Source organism: Callionymus lyra, chromosome 5 (assembly GCF_982586985.1).
Source record: "Callionymus lyra chromosome 5, fCalLyr1.hap1.1, whole genome shotgun sequence".
Lineage (NCBI taxonomy): Eukaryota > Metazoa > Chordata > Actinopteri > Syngnathiformes > Callionymidae > Callionymus > Callionymus lyra.
In genome coordinates, this window is record NC_141822.1 from 18111258 (window position 1) to 18138740 (window position 27483).

General features: G+C 38.4%; 1 protein-coding gene across 1 annotated transcript; it reads left to right on the forward strand.

Annotated features, from left to right (window-relative positions):
* Positions 1-250: 250 nt before the first annotated feature.
* Positions 251-27251, forward strand: rc3h2 (ring finger and CCCH-type domains 2). Its single transcript, XM_087791294.1, has 20 exons — positions 251-607; positions 6724-7046; positions 7114-7231; positions 8429-8662; positions 9522-9697; positions 11178-11378; positions 11441-11573; positions 12884-13002; positions 14150-14262; positions 14327-14584; positions 14658-14848; positions 14922-15241; positions 15315-15461; positions 20133-20273; positions 20989-21153; positions 21222-21453; positions 22036-22120; positions 23018-23213; positions 23978-24141; positions 24206-27251. Exons 2-20 carry the CDS (start codon positions 6816-6818, stop codon positions 24348-24350), a joined length of 3369 nt encoding a protein of 1122 aa, XP_087647420.1. The 5' UTR covers positions 251-607; positions 6724-6815; the 3' UTR covers positions 24351-27251.
* The last annotated feature ends 232 nt before the right edge of the window (positions 27252-27483 follow it).

Sequence of the window (27483 nt, forward strand, 5' to 3'; positions counted from 1 at the left end):
ATAAATAAGAAAATAATGTCTTTAGGTGGACTTGTAGAGTCTTTGACCACGTGAGTGCAGAACATAATCCATTTTGATTGGATAAGAGCATCTTTCTGTTTCCAAACTTCTTCTCCTCGCGACTGTTCCTTTAAAGCAGCCCACGCCTCAAAAGGCGGCTCGTTCCGGCTTTTGCCCCTTTACGTCTTTTTTTATCCTTGCTCGCCACAACATTAAAGTAGTGCCCACGAGCAACACCGCACAGGACAGCTTGTTCGTTTCCGAGACAACAAGTCGTTGCGACATAAAGCCGAGCGCTCTTTTTTTTTCTTCTTCTTCTTCTTCCTCCGCGGGCGGAAGCTGCTGCGCCGAGCCTCCGCACTAGCTCATCAGTGGCGGAGGGATACACGCCTCTCCTCCCGGTCCTGCTTGGACAGAGATGAGGGTGTGTGTCGCCCGGCGCTGGTACCTGACTCCGACTCTGACTCTGGACGGGCTCCGGTCGAACCCCACTATGGACCCGCAGTCGAGCCGCACGGAGGCTCGTTCCCCGCGCAGACGTTGATGCTTCCGCCACAGGTGAACATGTTCCGAGGCTGTGATGTGAGGATGTTGCTGCGCGCGTGAGGTGAGTCGTGCGCACTTTTCTCAGCGATGTCATGGTTTCCCCGCCAAACTGTTTCAGATGATCCATGTCAACTGGTGTTTTATTGCAACTTTAAATTCAAGGTTGGAATTGTATTTGGTTTTAGAGTCCTGCGGATGTACTTTCGAGATATATTGTCATTTTATTTATTTGACATTAATGGTAAAATATCATTAGCATTTTGCTAAAATATGAAATTAAATAGCATCTATATTGTATTTTTAAAATTGTTTCATGATTATGAAATAGGAATTGTGAGTATTTATTATATGTGGTTTATAAAAAGTTCAAGAGTACATTTTACATGTTACATGTTTGCTTTATTATTCCACATCACTTATCATCAATCTTCCTCTAGTAGAGTAAACTCATCCTGGTACCCTAGTGATCTTGTTCCTGAGTGAGGGGACATTGTAAGTAACTAAGTAAGTCATTTTTATTTATATAGCGCTTTTCCAGACCAGGGTCACAAAGCGCTTAAACAATCAAAACAATATTCAATAACGTATATACTTTAAAGGTCAAGATAAAACTGATAACACAACAGGAGTTCCAGAAAATCAAGGAAAAGCCTGAACAAATAAAAACGTCTTAAGATGTTTCTTAAATTGTGTGTTTAGAATTGCTTTGGTAAGGATTTCCCTTTAGAATAACAACATATTCCAACATATTGGTTTGCTTTGTTCTTAACTTCATCTGTTTAACATGTGATATATTGCAGACATAACCTTGTTGAGTTCTGAAGAAAATGTACCTTTATGACATCAAAATAGGTTTTATGACTGTTAAAGCAGAAACAGAGGTTTTTAAGGTTGTTTGAGTTTCAACTTGAAAAGTAAGTGCATTTCTTATAATCCTAATATACCTCACGTAGTCAAAATGTAGGTACATAATACATAGGAACTACTGGAACGGAAGCAGAACAATTGTTTAAATAACAAGTTTTATATTTTTATTATAGTATAATTGAAACACAATACAGTACAGTAATAATCCAAATACATACTTAATGTCCCAAGCAAATCTCCTTTGGTTATTTTCTGACATGTTAAATTAATATTTCTAACACATTAACCATCTACGTCAAATCCGGTTTAACTTCAAATTGAGTTATATAGTTATGTTTTCAGTCAGTAAGCTGCCCTCTTATTATTGCCCATTCTGTAAAGATCAACTTACCCTAAAATAATATTGTTATACCAAGCTTAGGTGGTACGTCTGAGGCCATAATGCCAAAACCTGCATTACCAAAGACTGTGTGTGTGCATGGTTTTGAAAAGAAAGTACAGGATAGATTTAATGAATAAAGACAATTATTTATAACACATCTAAAATAAGCACAATGTAAAATAGTGAAAATAATTGATATTGAAAGGGGTAGAGAATCTGATAATTAATATGTCAATTTTAAATAAAGGTTTTTTATTTATGATTGAGGTCATTTCAGTTTTTTCACAATACAATTTATACATGTAAGGTTGTAGTTAATGTTGCAATAAAAAGCAAACAATGCTTTATTAATGAAAGTATACATACAATTTCTTACACTTATAATCCACACATTTGCCTGGAAATATAATTAAACTTATTTTCCTCTATTCCAAAACTGCTGCACACATACAGTATGTATATCACAGGGGTCTGAAAGAGTTACTAAACTGCGTATATGCTGTATAATGTAGTAGCTAGAAGCCTGTACTCCCACAGAGATACTGTCCCCACACGCTGGGATGACAGTTATAATGAATAAATAATCGCACAGCCCCATGCTAAAACTCCAAAACAGTCGGCAAAAACAAAAACAACGGTCTTGCAAAGAGCAATGACATTCAAAGTATTTTTTGGTGATGAATGTTTCTCCTTATATGGCAAGGAATTGAAGGAGTCATTTCCTAAAGTTGTTATTTTGTTGTGCTTTCTTCTGCCCACACACCAGTGTGCTGTTGCCGGAGTCTTCTAAAAGCTTTTGCTATTTTGATGTTAAAGTATAACTTTTACGCCTGTAATCATTTCCCATTTTCTTGCATTTATACCTGAACATTTTTGCTTTTAAAACAGGAGGACTTACTTTGACCAGTCTAGGTAGTTGAAGAGAAACACTTCTGTATGTTGTTGTATTGTCATTACTTGGGATATGTACATTTTAGTGTAGAATGCAATAACAACTGTGCAATCTTAATTAATAAAAAGTAACCTTTTCTCCGAGACTCACTAAATAAATGATATTTTTTATTTATTTTATGCACAATGTTGCTAAGACTTGCAGCCTATGATACAGTTGTTACCATGAACCCTGCGGTTTACATGTAGCTCGGGTTGATCTTCAGAAACCAATTCTACAGTTATTTAATCCGGGATGCTGTTTCTGATGCGCACAAACCTGTGCATGCATTGCACAGAATGTTCTAAATCTGCTGCCAGTAGTGACAGCGAGAGGCAGACATTTGTCTTCATGTGACTCCATGACCTCTTGTTGAACCTCATGAAAAATTGAATCTAACTCAATATCGTTCTCTTTCTTTCCCGCCGCTAGTAACAATAATAACAACAGTAATACGGCTCAATATCGCTCTACATTTATTCAATATATACAATACCTGAAATTAGGGTTTATATTTGCAAGTATCATTTCACTGTAGAGGGTAAGATGCGATATGATACATTGTGATACTGTCAAAGAGGTATATTCGTAGTATAGCACTAGTGGTATTGCATTAAATAACGCATGACTTCTGATAAAGTCGTAATGCTTTTATTTGTTTTGAAACAAAATATTCTTCATCTTTAAAAGCGAGTCAACCGTATCCGCTTGTCCTCAGTCATCGCCGTGATCTTGCGGTATTACCTTGTTCCTCTAGCTGCAATGGACATAGTTTAAGTGCAACACAAAAATAAACAAACACGGTGAAAATGTTCTTGTTAATTGTAAATACAAAACATTTATATATGTTATACCAACCTGTATACACTGAAAGTTAAACCTTAAAATAACTATAATAATACATTTTAAACAGGATTTGAAGGCCAACTTTAAATTGATACATTGCTGTTGAATATCAATATGGTATCCCTAAAAAATTAACTATTTCCTTTTTTCTTACACCCCTGATAGCAATACACCACTGAGTGATGAACCCTGAATATGATTTGTGGACCTTGAGGGTAATTTGGTTCCTTACCAAAAATGTAGTCTCATATTCCATTTTCCATTGTCAACGTTTCCTGAAAATCTATGAAATCCATCCCTCTGTTTTTGAGTTAGACAGCCGCAATAAAAAATCTCCTGGGCTGAGGTAATAATGGTAATCATAGTGAAGATATTTCACACTATTTCATGGTGAATATGAAGCAGAGTTTGAAGTTTATATGAAATATTTAAAAGTTAGATACACACTTGCACAATGCTAGCCTGATAGGATGTCTAGATGATTTAAAAAGGAATAAGTACTTTGGAAGATTTGAAGGTAAAGACACATTTGTGTAACCCTGGAAACATCCTGTTTATAATTGAAAATAGAAAGATGAAAAACAAGAATCTATGTTTGTGAACTTTAAGTGTAATGTTGTGGTTATGCTGTCATGTTCTCAAGGTTGTACTCGTGCTCTACCAAAGATTTTCTTGAACTTTATCACCTGTTTTACTGTATGTTTTGATGCCAGGGTGTTTAAGTTTGATACAACATTTACTAACTGATTTTTTAATGAATAAATCTAGTGCTGTTACAGGAAGGCTTGTTATTATTTTAACCTGACTTATAAAAACATAAAAAGAAACACTTCGGCCTGACATTTAAAGAAGTAGACTTGTTCCGCTATCACGCTAGATCCATTTGCTCTTGTCATGTGACCCAGATTTTAAATGACAGGGAGCTTTTTGTGCGCCAGTTGTCTCGCTGTTTCGTACGACACTTAAAAAACATTTTCTCAATGTGGCCTGTGTTCGGGATCTTTGATTCGGGCGATTGACAGTATCCAGCTGCATTCCCAGGCACGACTCTCCGGCCTCTTTGAAACAAACACAGGATGCAGCAGTTGCTCCGAGCAGGAACAGGTGTCAGCCGGTGTGACTTTTCAGGGCTCGGTCGGGCATTGCTCCCCAAGATGGCACCACTCCCTCTTCTGCCGTTTTCTTTTTTTTTAGACTCTTACGCAAAGACACATATTGTGCCTCGTGGTCAAACTTCCCCCTTATCTTGTTTCACCGACTGAGTCTTGGGTTTCCCTTCAGCCGCTCGAGAACTTAACCGCCAAAGGTCGAGAAACTAATTTACCTGTAATCCGTGCTTTTGTTGTGTCGCGATGGGAGGACATACGGGGCTAAAGAAAGAAGTGTTTTCAGGAAAAGGAAGCAGAGGTGTTTGCTCTCTCAGTGGAAGGTGCGTACTTTACTACGACTGCAGTGACTAATGCTTATGCTGGCAACCAATGGAAATGACTGAAAAGTCACAATCACATTTTTTGGACTTTCTTTATTCTTTATTCCAATATTATTATTTTGGGAAAAATTAATTTGAAACTTTTCTTCCGGAAACTGATTTATTGTTATTACTATAATTGCAAATATGTTCAATACAAGTTCACACTCTGGAAGTAAGGGTGCTTGTACTATTTTTATGCTTCAAATGTAATGTTTTGTTGTACTACTAACCAACATTTCTAATAAATAGAATTTAGAAAATATATTTTTGAATTATTATAAATTGGAATATCAAACTCTTTGTGTAAAGAACACTTTCATTTTAATACCATACAATACAATTAAAAAAAAGTTCTACCTTGAAATGCTTTAATATATATATATATAAAAAATTATGACTGCAATGACTTATGATAATATTACAACTGGTGAGGACTGAAAATAACTGCAAAATCAGAATTACATTTTTTATGACTTGAGATGACTGATTAGATCCTTTGTTCTTAATTGCAAATATATTAAATACAGTTTATTGTTCTGGGAGTAAGGGTCAATGTTCTATTCATATGCTTCGAAAATGGATTGCTCTTAATTTTCATTAGTTCCCTCCTCGTCGTGTTTCTCAGTGTGTGTGGGAACGTCGTCGGCTTTTAAGGGCATTTAAAATCAATTATCACTGCGTCTACTTGTTACTTCCCTGAACGATTTCCCAGATGTGATGAAAATGAGAAGCTTCTGTTTTGTTCTGCATATTGACTTCATGTTCATGGTTTGTTTTTAGATTGGTTTAGATAGACTTCAGTTTATCAAGTTTGAATCTTTATTGTTCCAGTAACCTCTTTTTTTTATGTACATATTGACGTAGAACAATATTAGTATGAATGTGTTTAAACTCTTTTTGGGTCACCGTTTTTTCCTCGATTGGACGTTATTCATCATCAATCAGTTTCTAATACTTGAAACTAGGCAATTATGAATGAACCACGATAAATGACAGAATTATTTTTTAAAAGTATAAATACATTAATTAATGCATGTCTCAATAAATGCTTGAATCGTTTTAAAATGTCGAAATAGAATGATGTCAGATTTTCTTTTGTCAAATTATTTCTGTGTATATATATATATATAAATTAATTTATACCTACTCATTTTCATACTGCCAGTGACATGTTGAAATAAACAAAAGACGAAAAGAATAAAAATGTAACTAAATCAACACCGAAATGTTTATAATGAGTAATTTTTAATTTTAAAATGCCAAAATGCATAAATGATTTAATGTAAAAAACAAAAAGGTCCAAAATTAATGTTAAACTGTAAATAAATCAATGTACATTTTCACATAAATATCAGCATTCTTCGACAGAAATTACATCATTTTATTTATTATTTATTTATTTGGACATTTTTATATTTACTAACACTTTTATTTATACATTTGGTTATGTATTTGTACGTTTATGCATTAAAATGATGTCATTAATCATCCCTCATAGTTACGTTACTTGATTAGACAAATGGTTCAAACGAGTACAGATTGAAAAGTGGGCAGCAGTTTTCCGATGTTGTCTTTGACGTCTGCAGCTAACGTCAGTAGTAGTCCATGGTTTCAACCATGGCAATAATTGTATGTCCTGCGGAGTCTGAATATCATGCAATGTTTCTGTCTTGTCAACAGACGCCATCAGTGCTGGCGAACAACAGCAGGTGTCAGAAGTCGTTGTCATGCAGTGCCCCTGAGAATCCGCCTCCCAGTGGTGTGGTGCCAGCATGCCAGTGCAGGCGGCCCAGTGGACAGAATTCTTGTCTTGTCCCATCTGCTATAATGAGTTCGACAGCGGCAGCCACAAGCCGATCAGCCTGGGCTGCTCACACACCGTGTGCAAGACTTGTCTGCACAAGCTGCACAGGAAAGCATGTCCGTTTGATCAAACCCCGATCAGCACCGACATCGACCTGCTGCCCGTCAACTGTGCTTTGTTACAGCTGGTGGGGGCGCAAGTGAGTGCAGTGTTGGCACTTTCACAATTAACCGCTTCATCCGCGTTAACCCATCGTGTCTCCCAAGATTTCAGTCGTGCAGCCGGTGAGCCTGAAGACGGCAGCTGAAGTTGGACACTATGAGGTCTGCAGGGAGTGTGTGGAGGACCTGGCCTTGTACCTTAAACCCATCAATGGCACCAAGGGTAAGGCTGCGTCCCATTAATCGTATTCCTCAAACTCTTTCCTCACGCTCAAGATGAAGAGCAAGCGCTTCCCAATACCCCAAAATGTATTCCAAAGCAAGAGTAATTTTTTCAAGCACTACTACCAACAGTTTATTTTCTTTTGAAAAGGTTCCACAAAACATAAAGAATTTAAAATGTATTTATTTAGTGATTAGAACTTGGTAAATAAACACGATAAAATCAAATTACATTATTTTGATGCAAATTATTTGAAGAACTAAAAAGATTTCACCTTTCAATGTTTAATGGATTTAATACAATATTTAAAAAATAATAATTCAATGCTCAAATTAATTTGAAGAAATCATAAAAAAAAAAAAAAGAAATTAAAAAGATCTTATGAATGCTTTTTTAAATGACTAATTCTTACATATTTAATTGAATTTTTTAAATATATAGAATTTAGAAGATATATTTTTAAATGATAAGAAATTGTAAAAGAAAACAACACATCATTTTGATGTAAATTATTTTTAAAAACTGAAAAGATGTTACCTTTCAATGTAGAAATGATTTAACTCAATATTTCAAAAATAATAATTCAATGCTTAAAATAATTCAGAAAATTGTAAAAAGAAATTAAGATTTGTAAAAAATCTTACCTTGTGTTTTAAATGACTAAATGTGGATATCCTGATCTTTCATAATAAATTGACTTTTTAAAAATATCTTGATTAACAATTTGTCTTTTCAATAAAAAAAAAAACAACGACTTATTACTTTTGATATTACAGTAAAACTCCTACTACAATACTACTATACTTTTGATGCTGACTTTCTCAACAAACAGCAACAAAATGAATGATCCCAAACCCAGTAAATACCGTCGATGTCTGTCGACTTTCACAGTTTCTTCCACTTTACAAGTATAAGTAAGTGATTTATATTTGCAGAGCACTTTTCCAGACCAGGATCACAAAGCGGATTAAAACATTAAAAAATATACTCAATAAAATATATACTTAAAAGGTCAAGACAACATAGAGACAAACACAGGAGTCTCAGAGAATCAAGGAAAAGTCTGCACAAATAAAAGTGTCTTAAGATGTTTCTTGAAGGAGTCAGTAGATCATCAAACACAGAGAGAGAGGAAGATCGTTCCAAAGCTTTGTCAATATGAATGTACATGCAGTTGTAATGGAGACTTTCTTGCAGGCATGGCGTCAGTCAGTCCAAGTGCCCTGAGTCGGCCCATGCAGAGGAAGCTTGTGACTCTGGTGAACTGCCAGCTGGTGGAGGAGGAGGGTCGGGTGAGGGCGGTGCGTGCGGGTCGCTCGCTGGGCGAACGGACCGTCACCGAACTCATCCTGCAGCACCAGAACCCCCAGCAGCTCTCGGCTAACCTCTGGGCCGCGGTGAGAGCTCGAGGCTGCCAGTTTCTAGGCCCTGGTGAGCTGCTTTGGTTCAGTCAATGAAAAGTGTCGAATAGTAATCTCTTATTTTTACACCACATTTTATTAATTCAAGATTCATGTGTGGACCGATTCCTCTTAACACTGTGAGTTAAATCATTTAGTAGATATTCATCATTAAAGAGTTTAACATTCTACAATTAAAAAATGTTTAATTTTGAAATGTAATTTTCTGAATTTATTGGAATTAGAATATCAAACTATATGTGTAAAATAAAATAAAAATAATACATAGAAAATATTTTATTAAAGGATTTAATAAAAACAAAGTCGACCTTTCAATAGAGAAATTATTGAATTCAATTATTACCAAAAGAAAAGTTCAATGCTTAAAAAAAACAACATTCTGATACAATTTGTTAGATTAAACTTTTCAATATTTTGATGACACTTCCATAGCCAAGGTCCTTGAAATGATATAAGGACAGGCTGGTACCAGGTGTCATCTTGGTGAATTACAATAATAGTAAACAGTGTGAAATGACTCTGCAAGTGTTGGTCAAATAATCGTGTAAGGTTTGTCAACTAGATTCACAGAAGGGATGACAGTGTCATTCCGAGGAGATGAATGGTCCAATTACATAAAGGCTTCAGTCTGCTGTGTGGTGCTGGTACCAGGTGTCCAGTGATGATTACTCATAGGGCAGATTCTGACTGGGAAGTTGTTTCTCATCATGATATCAGAATGAGATGGAGTCTGAGGACACTGAGACCAAAGACACATTTGTGTTGCCTTGACTGTGTAAAAATCCTCATTTTTATCCTCTGATTCTTTTCTCCGTCACTCCTTCCTCCTCCATCCTTCCACGCTGACGGCGCCTCCTCCGCCTCATCAGCGATGCAGGAAGACGCGCTGAAGCTGGTTCTGCTTGCACTGGAAGATGGCTCAGCTCTTTCCAGAAAAGTGCTGGTGTTGTTTGTGGTCCAGAAGTTGGAGGCTCGGTTCCCACAGGCCTCAAAAACCAGCATCGGTCATGTGGTGCAGCTGCTCTACAGAGCCTCCTGCTTCAAGGTACGACTCACGATCGTAAAATCAAAAATCAAATATATTCTTACATATTCTTATCAGACCTTTAACTGGTCAATCACATTATTGTATTAGTAGTGTGAGTAGTAGTAGTGTGGTAGGCCAGTAAAACAATAATGAAGATATGTTTAACTGTACACTTACTTATTTACAAGTATTGCTGCTTATGTGGCTACTGACTCGTTCAAGAAACATCTTAAGACGTTTTTTATTGTTTCAGGTTTTTCCTTGATTTTCTGGAACTCCTGTGTTGTTCTCTGTGTTATCTTGACCTTTAAAGTATATACTTTATTGAATATTGTTTTGATTGTTTAAGCGCTTTGTGACCCTGGTCTGGAAAAGCGCTATACAAATAAAAATTACTTAATTACTTACTTACCTACCAATCCTGCGAAAAAAAACCCACTTATGAAATAACCAAGGTGCTAGTTTGAATCCCATTGAAGCAACCATTTATTAATTAATTTTTTATGATCCAATATAATCATTTACAGTAGTTTTTATGACCTAATATAACAATAATAAGCTCCTTGGCGAATTAATCTACTGTCGTAGTGCTCTTCTAGTTAATTATGGCATAAGTAAAGTAAAGTAAATACATTAAAACAAAATTAAAAAAGTGTTTGTATCTCAATAAGTAGTCATTTTCACGCCATGAATAGAAATAAAAAAATAAATTTTAACTTGGTCACACCAAAGAACATTTGACTTGCTCTTAGAGATTCAAACTATCTTAATTAGCTCATTTTTAAAAGAAAAGATGTCAGTTTAGAAACTTGAACAGAAAATAATATCACTAAGCCGTGGACACGAACGCCTCTCCTGGTTTATCTCTGCGCACTAGCGTGGTAACAGATCGCTGTCATTACTTGTCGGGCAGACACGGCAGTTATTTGGCTGTGATGTAACTCGGGTCTAAATTCGTCTCTGGTCCTCTAGTGAGTGCGAATAGTTATTACATAAAACCACATTAAACAATAATATATGAGTTATTCTAATGATGTATTTTGTTGATAAACTTGATGATCATAAACAGATTTAAATAAATGAGTCGGACAAACTAGGTGGTTCTTTGTGGATTTGAACCTAACGAATGAGCAGGACATGAGTCTTGGCCGAGTGTGTTGGTGTCTAATGATGATTACTCATAGGGCAGATTCTGAAACTGAGGAGACATCCTTTGTCTGATCTGAATTTGAGTTGACTAACAGTCTGAAGACGCCACACACAACAACAGCCTCGTGATGGGAACAGAAAATGAGATTATTATACAATTGATCAGTCGGTGTAACCGCTAAAATCATTGGGACATTAAAGTCACATTCCCTTTATATTGGGACGACCTGTTCTTCTTCTCCCGGGGATCATTTTGTTCGTTCATGTTGATCCAGGTCATTGTGCTTATCCAATTTTGAAACCTTTTAACGCTTCTTTGGTGCGTCGTCCATTTTGTTCTCTCCCACAGGTGACGAAGAGAGACGAGGACTCGTCTCTCATGCAGCTCAAGGAAGAGTTTCGGACGTACGACGCCCTCAGGAGAGAACACGACGCCCAGGTCGTGCACATTGCCATGGAAGCTGGTCTTCGGATCTCGCCCGAGCAGTGGTCGTCTCTGCTGTACGGAGACCTGGTTCACAAGTCGCACATGCAATCCATCATTGACAAGGTGAGTCTCGGATTTTGACGTTTTCGTCGTTAGAGTCTTATCCCTTCTGTCTCCTGTTTTAGCTGCAATCCCCAGAATCCTTTGCAAAAAGTGTCCAGGAGCTGACCATCGTTCTCCAGAGGACCGGAGACCCTGCCAACCTGACAAGTCTCAGACCTCACCTGGAGCTACTCGCCAACATTGACCACAACCCTGGTAATCTTTCAAGACACTTTGAGCACTTTCATTGATTGTGTTTGTTTGCTGATGTAACTCGAGGCTCCATGACATTTAGCAAATACCAAAGTAATTAGAGATAAAAGGATTTTATTTATCAACTTATGTAAGATATTCTGTAAGTTTTCTTCTGTCACCTCTCCTAGCTTGAAAATGTACACCACTAAAGATAAATAACATATTAAATGAATAAAATAGAATTGAATTTGCTTGAAACAAATATTGACTTATTTATTTTCACCAATCATAACTATCACAAACTCTCTCAGAATAGTAACCGACAAAAGGGTTTGTATAACATAATGTTGGTTCAATCCAAATCCGCCTCTGAATGGCCTGAAGCAGCGACATAGTAAAAAATAAAAATCAATATACTGTGTTTTCAGAACCTGTTCGATCTCAAAGCTTTGTGCTTTTTAGCAGGTCTCTGTTGGATTGAATTATTCATTTGAGTCACAAAGTTCACTCCTTCTCTGGATCGATTTGTATGTGCACTACAGACTGAAAACATCACATCTGCATTTAAGGTGGTGGTTATAATACTGAAAACCAAGTTTGTTATTCCACGTAGATGTTCATTAAGATTTCTTGTTCAAAATGGAATTTTCTTATCTTCATTATATTATATCTTTTAACTAATGTTACAAACGATTGATCTGATATGGTCCTTTTCCAGACTCATAGTAAGAAAACATGTATTACTTGTAGTGTAAAAATAGGATTTATGTTTTTTTTTATGGTGTTTTAGATACAGTTTAAAAATAATAAATCAATTAAATATAAATAAAATTATCTGAGATTAATTAAAATGTAGAAATAAGTGACATGTTCATTAACGTGGGTATTAAAATTAAACAATCAATTAAATTACAATTTAATTAATAAATTCAAATGTAATAATTACATTAATGAAATGTTAATGATCCGGACAACAGACGACTAGAAGGAGTTTTTAACCAGGATGTTCAGGTCCTGAGGGGAGAGGGCCTGAGGGGAGCCTGAATGTGTGCTTCAGGCAGCCAACTACCTTCTCAGCAGAACAAATAAACTGCTATAGTCTGTGCAGCGAAGTACCACACAGTGATGGAGGAGGAGATGATGGACTCCACAATGGTCTTGAATAAAGAAAAATAACTGTCCGTTTTAAGTACCAAGCCTGTTCCACTGGCTCATTAGAAGAATCTAAATCTGTTTTACATGCAGACAATTCTTATTTCTTCGATCCAATATGAATGTTTTGTAAGTGTTGTTCTTACCATCATATGTCTGTCATCTTACCTTTCTCTCAGATGATGCAGCGCCTTCCTGGGAGGAGCTGGAAAGTGTGATGTTAGCAGTGAAGCTGGTGGTGCACGGGCTGGTGGAGTTCATCCAGAACTTCAGCAAAAAGAGTCACGACACTCCACAGGTACTGTGAAGTAAATCCATGCTGCAGTGTCTTAGAGAGAGAGAGAGAGATCAGTTGATGAAGTGAGAGAGGCTGCGGGCCAAAACGAAGGATGGTGGAGCATATATAGAAATATTCAGAATCTCAAATAATAATAATATTCCAGTATTGGAAGAAGAAACAACTTCTTCTTCTATGCACTGCAGATGGATTTGGTGTTGCCTCTGTGATCATTGTTATAGCACTTGATGATTCTTATCAGCATTTATCATTATTGACCCGATTTGACTTTTTCGACTGATGAATTATTGCTTGCACCTCACATCCTGAATAATAAGTAGTAATCCAGCATGAATGTGTCCTTGAGGAATGACTCTTCCTCCATCCAAACCCTCACTGACGCAGCATTTTAATGAAATTATTGTTTTAATGAAGGCAGATAGTGATGCAATGGAGGAAAAACCTTTCAAAATGATGCTTACATGTTTTCTTCTCAAACAAAAACACATACATGGGATATTCATTGGAGCAGCAATGTGCAAGATTGATCGTCTTCGTTTCTGGCTCCCTCGGCTTAAAGAACATTGTGATTACAGCTCATAAAAATAGAAGCATCTCCAGCAAAGAAATCCACATTTTGCACGTTGTTTTGTTTTTAAAAAAAACAAGAAAACAATTATTGTTGTGTCCGTTTTCTTCTTCCTGGAAATGTACCTTTAGTTAGGGGTGTATTTTCTCATGATATTGATTCAACAGCACTGGATTAATTAAAAAACCCTACTATAAATAAATATATACTGTATATTTCTTTTAAAATCATATTTTGTTTTGATAATAGTATATATTCTGGGTGTTCCTTTTTGTGTTGCAATTAAACTTCCTGCTGCTAGAAGGCAGCAGTCATAACATCACAGCTAATGGAATAAAATCCTCTGAGATCCTGGTGATGACTGAGGACGAGGGGATACAGTCGACTCCAACTAATCAGAGTTGACGTTGCAACTCATAATTGGTCCATGTTAAACCCATCATCACAGGAAACAATAGAAAAGGAGAAAACGTTACAAAGTGCTGCTTTAAGGCTTGAGATTTTATGTATCCTGCTTTAATTTAGGATTACAATATTCAATGTTCAACCATCTAACCATATTATTTTTACATGATGCAGCCACAGACTAACAGCAAATACAAGACCAGCATGTGCAGAGACCTTCGTCAGCAGGGAGGTTGTCCGAGAGGAACCAACTGCACATTTGCTCACACACAAGACGAGCTGGAGAAGTTAGTGATACATCATTGTTTTGTCGGTCGGTTAAATACTTTTGTTAAAGAATCTATTTCTCAGATTCAGGTTAAGGAACAAGAAGAGCTGCAGTGTCGGTCGAACGCTCCCGTTAGTTCTGGGTAAAACCTTTGGTCTGGACGGCAGCCTCCTCAACGAAAGTCCTGCTCAGAGCCTCAATGGTGCCGCAGAGAACCCTGAGATTGAGGAATTACCTGCTCGAAGTCACGCACATCTGATCTCCAGAGGAGCTGACACCACGGAGGAGACTAAAAGAACGAGCAGATCAACTGTCACTTCTTCCAACAGTGCCTCAGAGCAGTACGTAACTATTGAATTCAGAAAAAAAAAAGAAAAATCACATGATTAACTCTGAACCTTCACTTTCTTTCAGGAGGTTTTCTCCTCCCAGAACTCCAGTCAGCCATTCTTCTCCCTCAAACACAGCCGGTCAGGGTGAAGGAGGAAATCATCTGTCCAAACATGTGCCCTTTATAATGCGAGCCCAGCATCCATCTCAGGCCTCGGAACTTTATTACCACGAGAACCATCCTCCGTTTGACCCGGGTCACTATCAGCCCAGCTGTAAGTCTTTGAGTCTTAATATGTCAGGATTTGTTTTCTATTCACCAGGTTTGATCCGTGTGTTCTATTCCAGCCTGCTCCTACTACCCTTCTCCTCTCCATCCCCCTCACAAACACTGCATAGCTCGGTTCCTCAGATCCTCCAACGTGCTGGAGTCCTCACTGCCTCCCGCCCTCGGCCCAGCCACCACAATTTACCCGGGCGATCCCCAATCGCCGCACCCGCCGACCACGTCCTCCTCCTCCGGATATGCTCCACATCCATCCAGAGATCGGCTCGGACCCCACGCCTTTCACCACCACCCTGGCCAGCCGCCGTCGTACGCCCCCATGGGCCCCCCTCACGGCGTCTACGCACCCCTCTATGACACCAGGAGGGTGTGGAGGCCACAGGTGAGTGTCTCTCATCTTTTTAACCTCTGACCTCTCTCCAGTGTTTTACACATGGCTGTGATTGATTTTACAGCTGTACCACAGAGAAGATGCTCGTAGTAATTCTCTGCCTCCAGAGGTTTTACACTCTTCAGTATATCAGCCGCCGCTGAGGGAGAGATTCAACTCCCTCGACAGCAACTACTGCTCCACTTCTGAACACCGCACAGGACTACACCGAGTGAGTAGAAAGACCGCCCGTTTTAATCAAGGAATCAATATTGAAACGTTGTAGTTTACAGTTATGTCTAGTTTCAGGAAGTGTGTTTTGGTTTTCCAAAGTATAGACGAAAGAGTTATTGTTGTTGCAGAAGCGTGTGAGACGAAACACAGTGTTTGTTTTGGTGTTGACTGTGGTCTAAAGTAACCTGTGAGTCAGTTATCAAATATGAACTAATCAGCCTCGTCAGTTTGGAACACTACAATATGAAAAAATTCAGTTTCAGATCGAGGTAAAACTTAGAACACAGAACACCACAAAACACATGTTAAATATGCAGTACTGTATGAAAAAAAAATCAGCAAGCCCGCAATGGTGAACTGCCATATTGCAAAGTGTTTTGCTGATAAGCATTGTAGTCCTTTATTAAGAAAGCTTTGAAAAATTGATGATAGTTCCTTTAAGGAGTACCGAGAGTTCCGGCTGCTTGGAGCATATGGCAGTGAGAAGTCAGCTCATCAATGAAGCCAAGAGGCAACTTAACACTCTCTCTATCGTGTGGCTGGAACTCGCCAATGCCTATCCAAGTTTGCACACCAGCTTCTCCGCAAGGCGCTGGAGAACTACCACGTCCCATCAGAGGTTGTCGAATTGGTCATGATGCACATGAGGTTCACCGTGGGAGGCATCACCACCAAATGGCAAAAGCTCGAGAAAGGCATAATGGCAGGATGAACGGTTTCTGTCGTCCTTTTCATAGCGGCCATGAACCTGCTACTGAAAGCAGGAGGGACACAATGCAGAGGCCCGAAAGCATACGATGGCACAAGACACCCCGGCTGTCGAGCTTTCGTGGACGACGTGACAGTGATGACCCCATCATCCAGGGGACACAGTTGATTCTGAGTGCACTGGAAAAGATGGTAAGACATGGTGACGCATACAGTTCACACCGGAAAAGTCGCAGTGCGTCATAATTCTGAAAGGGAAGCTAACCCAAAACACCTTCAGTATTCAGGCCTCCCGAGATCCCAACAATTAAAGATCAAGGGATCCGATGCCTTGGAAAGCAATATGAGAGCTCCTTAAAGGACCGCCACAATCTCAACACCACCAAAGCCCAGCTGAACACCTGGCTCAAAGCTATCGAGCACAGACTTCAAAGTATGGTGCTTTCAATATGGGATCATACAGTGACTCCAATAACACTTCTTACTCTACCATGTCCCAAGTAGAAGGATTGGAAAGACTGTGCAGCAAGTTTCTACAAAAATGGCTGGGAGTTCCTCCATCCTTTGGCGCAGTGAACCTGTATAGCAAGACATACAAACTTCCCTTGCCTGTTTCATCAGTGGTGGAAGAGTTCAAGGCCACTAAGGCAAGGGCAGTCAGTACACTCCTTCTGTCCAAGGATGGGGAGGTTCGGCACGCAAGCAAAAACATCAAATGCGGCAGGAAGTGGAAGCCCCAACAAGCTGTGATCGATGCAGAAACCCATTGGAAACACCAGGAAATTGTAGGCGTTGTATGCCAGAGACGTCTAAGCTTTGGACACTATAGGGGGAGCATGTGGGGCAGAGCTGATGATGGAGCCAAAAGAGGCCTTGTCGTGAAAAGAGTTCGGAAGGCAGTAAAAGAGGATCGTTGGGTGAAGGCACTTGACCTGGACACAGTGGGACCAGGCACAGGAGTGGCCACTGTCTTGGAAGAAGCTGTGGCAAACCGACCAAGATAAGTCGATTTTTCTCCTGTGTTCTGTGACTGACCTGTTGCCCACCCCAACCAACAGGAAGATCTGGGGCAAAGAAGAAGTCTCATCATGCAAGCAATGTGGAGCATCTGCCTGCATGCTGTATCCTCACGGAGTGCACAAAAAGCGCTGGCAGAAGGGTGTTACAGATGGAGGCATGATAAAGTCCTTTTGGCAATTGCCAATTGGGTGGACCAGCAACGGGTCAACACCAACAACAAACAAGCTCATCCTCCCGGAGCTATAACCTTTGTAAGGCAAGGGGAGAGCAGAATGGCAAAGCACCTACCTTCTATCCTGCAACGTGCCTCCGACTGGATTTGAAGAGGAAGCTCATCTTTCCACAGAACAAGGCAACAACCTCACTGTGACCAGACATGGTCTTGCTGTCCAGGAGCACAAAAAACATCATAGTGGTAGAGCTCACAGTGCCCTTGGAAGAAAGAATGGACTTGGCTCATCAATTGAAGCAAGCCAAGTACCAAGACCTGATCGATGACGCTTTCCTAAAAAGATGGCACGCAACAAGCTCCCCCAATCGAAGTTGGCTGCCGCGATTTTCCTGCAAAGTCTCTGCGTTTCTTCCTCCAGAGGATGGGGCTGGAGCCCAAACAACTGAAGAAGGCCACCAGGGATATAGTCGCAGTAGCCGAATACAGCTAAAGATGGCTGTGGATAAAGAGAGCTCACAGCTGGAACCCTTCCGCAGGCGAAGCCTAGACAGTCTTTGCTGCTCCACTCAGGCGAGGTGTACAGGTTGAGGGGCGAAACATTGGTGAACCTGAGATGCCTGCTGACGATTGCGGAGGGGTTCCAAATGTGGCTGCTTGAAGGAACACCATACCTTTTTTAGAGTAGTTCCACAATAAAGGCACGTGGTACAGCATCTTGGATGTTTAATCACTGTGTGGACATAATCTACACATACATTAAATAGTGTTCATCTCTTTATGACAAAATATATAATAAAGCATATATTATGTACAAATATACTAATATTAACAAAAAATGATACCTTAAAGCTGGGATCATCTGTACTCTTATAACCAGTCTTTGTGTGTCTCTAAAGTATAAGCCACAGCAGCTACTCTTTCGTCCAGCTACTGATAGTTTTAGAAGTCAGAATAGTTTTCTCAATTATCTTAAAACAATCTGCTGTTCTTTATTCACTTTTAACTTGTAAATGCTCCGGTTATAGTTTATGCCTGATTCTGAAAGAGCCTCTGTCGGATATTACCTTTTGATCTGGCACTCGAATAACCTTTATTAATATGTAGAAAGTATTTTAATTGTCACTTTTACTTTACAATAAAACTCACGTGACATTGAGTAGGTGTTGGATATCATTTGTGAAGAAGTGGAAATGTTTGAAATTGAATCTGAATTAAATTAAGCTATTAATTCCAAATGAATACACTGAATAGTCATGATTTTTTAAAGCCAAAGATTGATTAAATAGATGGATAGATAAACCTTATTGATCCCTCTGGAGAAATAAATATATATATTTTTTTAATTTAACTAAATTTATAAATAAATAAAGATGATCTGCTTAAAGTTAATTAACTTGACTGAAGTTGTAACTCGAAAATATTGACTTTTGATAGGCGATGTCGGTGAATCTGTAAGTGATTCACTTCATGCAGGATTCTGCTCCCGTCGTTTCATTTACTCGGCTTTCTCTCTGCTCACGCCCACGTCTCATATCACCTCCACCTTCCTCGCCAGCCTCAAATGTGCAGTTCGCAGTCGCAGCCTCCCACTTCTCGCCTAAATAAGTCTCTGCTTCCTCCTCGCATCCGTCTTCACCTCACATCACCATACAAACTGAGAGTAATGAGAATGACGGGTTTATCTCGCCTGCATTTCATTTGTAATTTACAGAACAACTTTTCATTGTGTGAATCACCCTTAATCCACATGCATGTTTGCCTTGTCAAAGGAATTTTACATTCACCATTACACGTTTAGAATGCAATCCTCAGTCCAATTTGAAGTCCACAACTCACTGGTTTGCATTCATTTAACTGGTTTATTGATAGGAATATGTCCAGAGGAAACCATGCCGGTATGGGGGGAAAAATGGGAAACACTTTATCAAAACCTCTAACTCTTTACAGCATGAACAAAACAAAGTGGATTCATGTTCATGTTGATGTGGTGACCTATAAAGATAACAATAATAATAATAATAATAATAATAATAATAATAATATTTTTTTTCTGGAGTCGCCTTTTTTGGCACTCAAGGAGACAAAAAAGAAGCAGCAATAAACATCACTGTACAACAATACAAAATCTTTAAAAAAAATGAAACAACAATTAAATCAATAGCATAAACAGAGTAAGGCATCAGATACCAGTGTTATTAGATAAGAAACATGGATTATCTACTTCAACTATATGTAAAAACTTCGAATAAAAGTAAAAGTGAAGTTGAAGGAAATTATTTGATGGGAGATAAAACACAGGATGAACTAGGATTGTGAAAATCAGAATCATACTCACAGACAATTTGGTAAATATATCAGTAATTTTGGCCGCTGGTGTGATTAAATTTGACTTCCCTCATATTGAATATTGAGAAATATGTAAGCCAAGAACTGCACCCTGAGGCCCGATGTTTTTAAATATATATATATATTATAAAAACATCTATCCAGTGTGCCTGTGTCTATCTGCTCGAGCTCTGGGTCGTTCAAAAATCACCTAAAGAGATTACTTCAAACTCAAGGAAAGATAAATTAAAACTTTCCAAAAACACATGGAAGGGAATTTGATGTAAATGTGAGTACGAGCTTCATAAAAGTGTTTCTTGTGTTGTTAGGTGAGTCAATGGAGAACAGGACTGATGCTAAAATTAGCTTCCGATTAATAATGATGAGATAACTTTTGCCCCTGAAATTAACAGTTAAAAAATATAATTTTTTATGAACTTTCAGGACTATGGCCGTGTGCCACTGGGCTACGAGGATCTGTTCAGAAGGAAGCAGGAGCAGTGGGCACATCACCATCAGCACCAACACGGTGCCAACCGACCCTCGCAGTCCTCCCCGATCTTCTCCATCGACTTTGTCACCGAGGTAATTGAAGTTTCAAATGTAGAAATAGATATGTTGTGTGCAGGCATCATTTAGAAAATGTGTTTACCACAACCCTGTCCTAGAGTTTTTTCCCGCTGTGTCCAACATGTTTTAAGCAGGAAATAGTTGCTAGGCAACAGCAGACACAGATATGGCAGCACAATTGTAACTGCGTGTCAGTGTGGGTGTGCGGGAGGAAGAGAAAAGGCAGGAAGAGACTTTAACGATCAGTGACTCACGCTTCGGCTCGAGTAAAGAATTGTTTCGCGAAGAATGTTTTTCATTAAAACGTCTGTTCAATTATTCATTTCACAACGTGTGTAAAATCACGATTGACATTATTAACGGTTTGATAGTAACACTGTTAATCCAGGAAATAAAAGAAAATAACTGTTTTGATCGAGGGTGGCCAAGTCAATTCACATCTGAATGACTGTTTAAAAAAATAGTTTAATATGAATTACACGTGACAGGCACCGCAGAACGGCTGCCCTGGTGCTTGGTTCTATTTTTCTTATTTCCCTAAAAGAAACTGCTCGATGTGTTTTCTTCAACTGAATCTAAAAGTTTCTCTCCAACATCTCATCGGAGAGATAAAAGACGTGAAGATATGAGAATGTTTCTCTTTGAGGAAAGCAGTAGGAGTGAGCTAAGTGTTTCCTCGAGCTGAAAACCTCATCCCACCACCATCTTTGAACAGCTCTCTCTGTTTCAGCACGTGGAGGGAGGAGGAGGCCAGTGTGTGGGGTGCAGGATGCGAGGGGAGGAAAGTTTGGCTCACTACTCTCCCTGGTCCTGTGGCACCATGGCCCGTCGCCTCAGCCCGTTTGAACCGGAAACACTGACCCAAACGCCCCCCCTCGCCTCCTCCGGTCATCAGGTAACTCACCGAAACATCCTCTTATTTTGATCGATCCGGACTTTACAGTGAGTTTGTGTTTTCGACAGGAAATGGAGCACAGCAGCACTGGAGGTGGCGCCGCCGTCGGGAAACGCTGGATCCACACGTTTGATCATTATCGACGTTTAAAAGAGGAAGACCCCATTATTCCCTTTAGCGAGGGGCCCATTATCTCCAAATGGGGCGCCATTTCAAGGGCTTCTAGGATGGAGTACCACACCACGGATCCTGTCCAAGCCTGCCAGCGGAGCTCCAGCACCACACCAGTCAGCTTCAAAGGTATCGTCTTTGTGTGTCAAAATCAACAAAAACAGATACAATACTTTACATAGTAGTAAGTACTTAAGGTGTCTTAGGTAATGTCGGTACTAATGTCTTTTACATCATCTTAATTAACTGAAAGGAAACTTATTCTGTATATGCTAAAACAAATGTATCAGAAACACGGAAAATATCGGCAGCAAAAATACTTTTTGTTGTCTGGGCCGAAAATGAACTAAATGTATTTAAATCAAAGTGAAGATTGTGCAAGTCTTTCTGTTTACATGCTGTGTTTTACCAAGTGGATCAAATGAATATAAGTCCTTGAAGTTCATCACTTTTATAAAAGCCGGAAAAGCAGTTGTTTATTTAAGGATGTATTTTTTTTACTTTCTGTACCTTTTCATTGTGTAGTTTATACCCCTTTACATCAAGTAAGTTTTGAATTTAATTGTATACCTAATCATGAAGTAAAAACAGGAAGTGTAATAGATTAACTACGAGGAACTTCACAGATCATTTTGAGGGAAATAACACAAGTAACACAAACAAAATAAAGTTTTGATTTAATTCCCCAAATCTGATTTTATCTTTCCTTAGATTATAATCCACATCTGGATCACGGTGACTACAGGTGGGGCTCCAGAGGATCAGACTCATCCAGCCACTCCAGTTTCCTTGAGAGGTAAAGAAGATCACAGTTGAGGATTGGAAGTGATAATAAATGTAATGAAAAAGAAAATGTTTCTGATGACACAATAGAATGGTTTTGTTTGTCCTTCAGCACGGATGATTTCATTTCATTTCTTGACACATTAAACTAAACTGGAAGTCAATATTAATAGTGATATGTAATTTTTTAAGGATAAACTCAATAGAAACGTTTGCTGCAATGATACATAAATACAAATTATACATAATAATTGTTATTCTTCCGCAACTGCAGCAAAGAAATTAAATTAATAAATAAAATAAGTGGTTATTGAGGATATAATTACTGTTTGTTTTTATTTCCTTCTTCATTTGAAATGTTTAATCTCATTTATGGCGACTTTTCTACCCCTATAATCAGTGGCCTGTTGTGTTACAACACTGTTTGCTCGTCTAATCTCATCGTTTCGGCAATTTCATGAAAGCAAACTGTGCTATGTAAATGTAATTTAATTGACTTCATCTTTTATTGCTGAAAATTGTGTCTTACTTGGGAAACAGAACCACAGTCAGTAGCTCTGTCTCCAACTGTGTTTGAAATTTTAATGTCTGCAAATGCAATTTTATCTCAACCATCTTTTCTGAAAAGTCTTGCTAATGCTGTTAGATTTCACCCCCTGGCGTCGCATTAACATTACATTCTAAAGATCCTGAACACGTTTGTTCTCTTTCCAAGTTTGTCTTCTTGTATTCTATGGTGTGCCAGTGTTGCATTCATCCTTCTCTGCTCTAAACATAGTCGCTTTAGGTGCTGCAGGGAACACTGGGTCGATCGCAGAAGGAGCCGGAAATCCCTTGTTTTAACGTCGCCGTAGTCTGTGACGTTTGAAAACAGTTGTTGATTCTCTCGATCTGTCTCTGCCCGTGTCAGTGAGCAGCTCTGTGTGTCCGAGCCGCTGGATCGCCGCACGTCTGTGAGCAGTGGAGAACAAATCCTGTCTGACTGTCGCGTGAGTGTCTACAGTCAGGACCAGACCTCTGAACTGGAGCAGTGTGAACCTGAACCTGACATCGAGCTCGAGCTCTGCGCCATGGATTTGGAGGACAGTGAACAACTCACCACTCAGGTTTGTGGACTAAAGAACATAAACATTTTTATTCTTACTTGAAAAGAAAAGGTGGATAATTATATCGCGTGATGTTAAAGACAATAGTTATCCTGATTGCATTTGAATAATTTAAAGTTTCTCAGTAAAAAAATGTTTGTATCATTAGATTCTATTAATGTTTAATTCATATTGTAACTTTATTAATCAGTCAGGGATATACGTATATATATATATATATATATATCTCAATAATAAATAAATAATATTCCACATTAAATCAGTCCACTGGCAACTTTTTATTTGTATAAAAATACTTTTATGTTTGTCGTTTTCACTTAATAAAAAGTTTTTAGTGTGCATTTAAAAAATATTTACTTATTCTTGAAACTTGCGAGAATAAATATTAAATAATATTACACATTAAATCATTGTACCGGCAACTAAAGTCATTGCTCCTACAATATTATTCAAATTGCTTGCAATATAATAATGTCATTTATGTAGTTTTCACTTTTAAAAGTTCTTATCTTACATCTTTTTTAGTGGCTGATTCTTAAAACTAAATTATTTCTCTGCTTGCATTAATTATTCACCTTTATAGATGTGGTCTTTTGCTCTGAAGTTGATGGAATGTGATAATTTAGAAAAACAAGCATCTTTATTACTGCTAATATTTCTTAAGTTAGTTGACTTGTTGAAAACACAAATACGCCGATGTCTTAATTCCATAGATGCTCGTGGTTTGAACCCTTGGCATCATTATTATTCACGTATTCCAACAGGAGCGTTTAGAGCGGAGCGCTGCACATTCTCAGGAAAGCTCTCGTCTCCGTCCAACTCCCTGCTCCTCACCCCTGCTCGCCTCCCACATGGAGGATCTCCACCAGACAGAGGGACCTTCGGCTGAGAAATTGGACTCTCATCTGCTAAAAAAGATGGCCTTCAGGTATACACTTTTAGAGCGATAACATCTGACATCCTCATAACCTCGCGTCATGCTTCCTCCCCAGAAAGTCCTTGTCCCCCGGAGCGCTGGTGTCAGGAGGTCTGGGAGTCGGGAAGCTGCTGCTTCGAACAGGACCTCACCGCCTCGGAGACGCTTCATCCGTGTCGTGTCCTGAAAACCAAGCTGAAATGCTGCTCAACCGAAGCTAATCAATCAATATTATTATCATCTTTTATTAAAAGGAAACAATTATTATGTCAACTGACAGTTGAGGTCAAATTGCACCTCTGTGGGTTTCTTACCAGAAGCTGCTATTGTAGGAATTAACTGGATGATTTGTTAAACTCACTGTAATCTGAAGCTCTACGGGGATCCTGGGAACTCTCTAACATGAATCAATGAATGAATTTTATATTTATATTATTTACAATCAGCACTTGTTTTTCAAACTGAACCTTTATTCACCGTTGTTTGGTAGAATATAGTCAAAGGTTAATTGAATAATAAATAGATAGAAGTGTTGGCAGTTAAATCTGACAGCACATGCGTTATGTACTCTCTGAAATTAAGAATCACACTATAATATAGATTATACATTTATAATCTAGATGGGTCGAGTCAGACATGAAGAGCCAGGTTGTGGTTGATATCATCTTCAACACAAGCCATACATTGACTGAATGTTTCACTCCTGAACTGGGAATTAATGTGATTTTCATGCTTCTGCACTTCTGCGAAATGGTGAGTTTTGTGATTTGTATTAGACACAAATATTATCAACAAAAGAGGCCAGACACGTTTGAGAGTGCTCAGTGCTCACCTGGTGATTTAAGAGATTACATTTAGATTGGACATAGTCGATCTTATGGGAGTAAACACTTGTCTAGAGTGCGTAAAATAAATATTTTTATATCAGAATTTAATACAAGATCTATAGATACTTGAGGTGATGCTTCACAATACAACACTGTCTAAATACAACATAAGTCATAGTTTTTTCTTCTCTATCGCTTTCTATTCTTTCTCTCTAAATCTTTGATTCTAAACCACAAGCACAGATGGTTTGATAGTTAACTAGAAATATACTAACCGTCCATTCTCGCATACTAACCTGGGTTAAAGACTACTATCAAACATAAACTAAAAAACATCCACTGAGAGGACGCCGGTGCTTCATTATCACAAGCTTCAGACGAAACAGACGAGGCGCGTGACAGACTTTACAAAAGTCTCATTGAACATGATTCATCCCCAGCAAGTGTTATCAAACAGGAGGCCACAATGTTCAGGCCCTCATAAGACTTCTGTCTTCTCTTAGTCACATGATCACATGCTCCTGATGTCATATTGCAAGTTTGATTACACAACTAGAAAGTGCACAAGGCTTTATTAATCCATTTTCACAGACTGTCTTAAGCGGTTTTATTCTACTTTGATGGTTTGGGTTTTTTTTGCATTCTTTCTCAGGCTTTAATGTCTCGACGACTTTTATTCCTTTAACACTCACTAATTGTACACTTTACCGACTTACTAAAGACTTTCTCACCTTTAAATACGATACAAACATTCGTCAAAAGATCAGTTTTGTTTGCATATTATCATCGACACTGCTAACTTCTGTGAAGTTTTCTATCTTTTTAATTCAAGAGTAATTTCTTTCATTTTGTGTGGCTCGTATATCAGTCAGAGACACTGATTGTTTTCTTGTTTCAACAAAGCGAAGCTAAACTGCGACCTTTGAACCACACCCAGGATGGACTTCTTTAAAAAAAAAAACTCTGGCCTCATTTAACGAAAAAGTTGAAAGAAAAACAGTGCATTTGATATATAACTAAATTGATGCTACAAACTTAAAATACCATTCTATTCAAATTCTGTTTCAAACATGATTGTACCTCAAGTCAACCAAAAATATTCCTTCTTTTTTAAAACACTGTACAATTTGCTTTTTCTGATTTCAAACTACTTTTTTGTTTGTTTGTGGTAAACCTCAAGGTTCTGTCCGAGGAACCCTTTCATTGTTTTACCTGCTCAGGGAGAACTTGTATGAAATACTTTTCTATGTATCCAAACAATCTTCACAAGTACTTTGCTCGCGGCTTCGTTTATTGATCATGCGTGGAACGAGTGGAGCGGTGTTGGAGCACAACAGTGTTGTCAGGTACAGTTCAAGTGGTATCCGTGTTTTTTCTTGCTATTTGCACTGCACTTAGGGGTTCACTGCCCCGAGGCGGTCGAGGTCAGACTCACCTGTGCCCCCCCTTACTATTCTGCATTCTTCGTCAAAGCATGCATTTACAGTCCCTCTTGTGACTGGCAGAGGAGTATTGATGATTCTGTAGTTGTGATACAACACTCCCAGTGCTGTACAAGTTCTGCACATGCCCACTGTGTGGCCACGTCAAGTGCTGAAGTTTTGCTCGCAGCGTTTTCGTTTCCTCATGAAGATGAACTATCGTGAAGTTTAGATGACTCTGTATTAATGTTGCTATGATTAATATCACCCTTTTTATTTTCTGTTGTGGTATCTATTTTTTGGTAAGTACTTGGTTTGGATAATAACACTTATTTCATATTTCTGGACAACAGACAGTCTCAGTGTTGATTGTTTAATGTTTAATTCATGTCTGTATTAGACATTTGATTTTTTGCAAATCTATTCGATTGAAATGAATTCTTATGAGATGGTACGCATCCGTCATTGTACACAGTCTGGCGCCATCATTCGATGGACTTATGTAGATGCTTATTTGTAACGGTTTACATATTTTTCGGGGGATCGTGTTTTTTAGGTGTGGAAAGTCCCCAACACTGAATAATACTGTTATATGTATTCCATTTATTTCCTTGGAAATATCTCATTGTTAAGTACAAACTTAACTGTTCGCTGGTGCAGGACTGAACCAAGTGTGCGTTTGATGACCGATGGAATTGTCATTGAATATTGTACCGATGATTCTGACGCGCGTTGTTTCCTGCATGGATGTTTATTCGTCACTGAAAACTGGCAGCTTCGCGACCTGCGGCTTCTTTGTTGCACTGAGAGGTTTGTTGAAATGAGGTTTGAGCTCATGGGGTGCATGCAATAATAATAAAACATTCAGAAATAATGTTTCTTTTCCTTTTGTGTTTCACAACATTCTCACTTTTCTGATTTTGACTGATTCAAACAGAACTTAAAGTTCAACTAAGTGAGTCTTAAATAGATGTTGGACTCTATTGTACTCATCAGTATGTGTCTGTTTGTACAAAACTCTCTTTTCATTGAAATATTTACATTATTAAATTATCTTAAGCCCCGCCCACTGATTTTTTTTCTTCTGGAGATTAAATCTTGATTAA

Bases quoted from the DNA above. Each gene is read 5' to 3' on its own strand.
- rc3h2 (XM_087791294.1), top strand. From the start codon at position 6,816: ATGCCAGTGCAGGCGGCCCAGTGGACAGAATTCTTGTCTTGTCCCATC. The intron at 15,242-15,314 runs GTGAGTGTCTCT...TTGATTTTACAG, and splicing joins GGAGGGTGTGGAGGCCACAG to CTGTACCACAGAGAAGATGC. The intron at 24,142-24,205 runs GTATACACTTTT...CTTCCTCCCCAG, and splicing joins CTAAAAAAGATGGCCTTCAG to AAAGTCCTTGTCCCCCGGAG.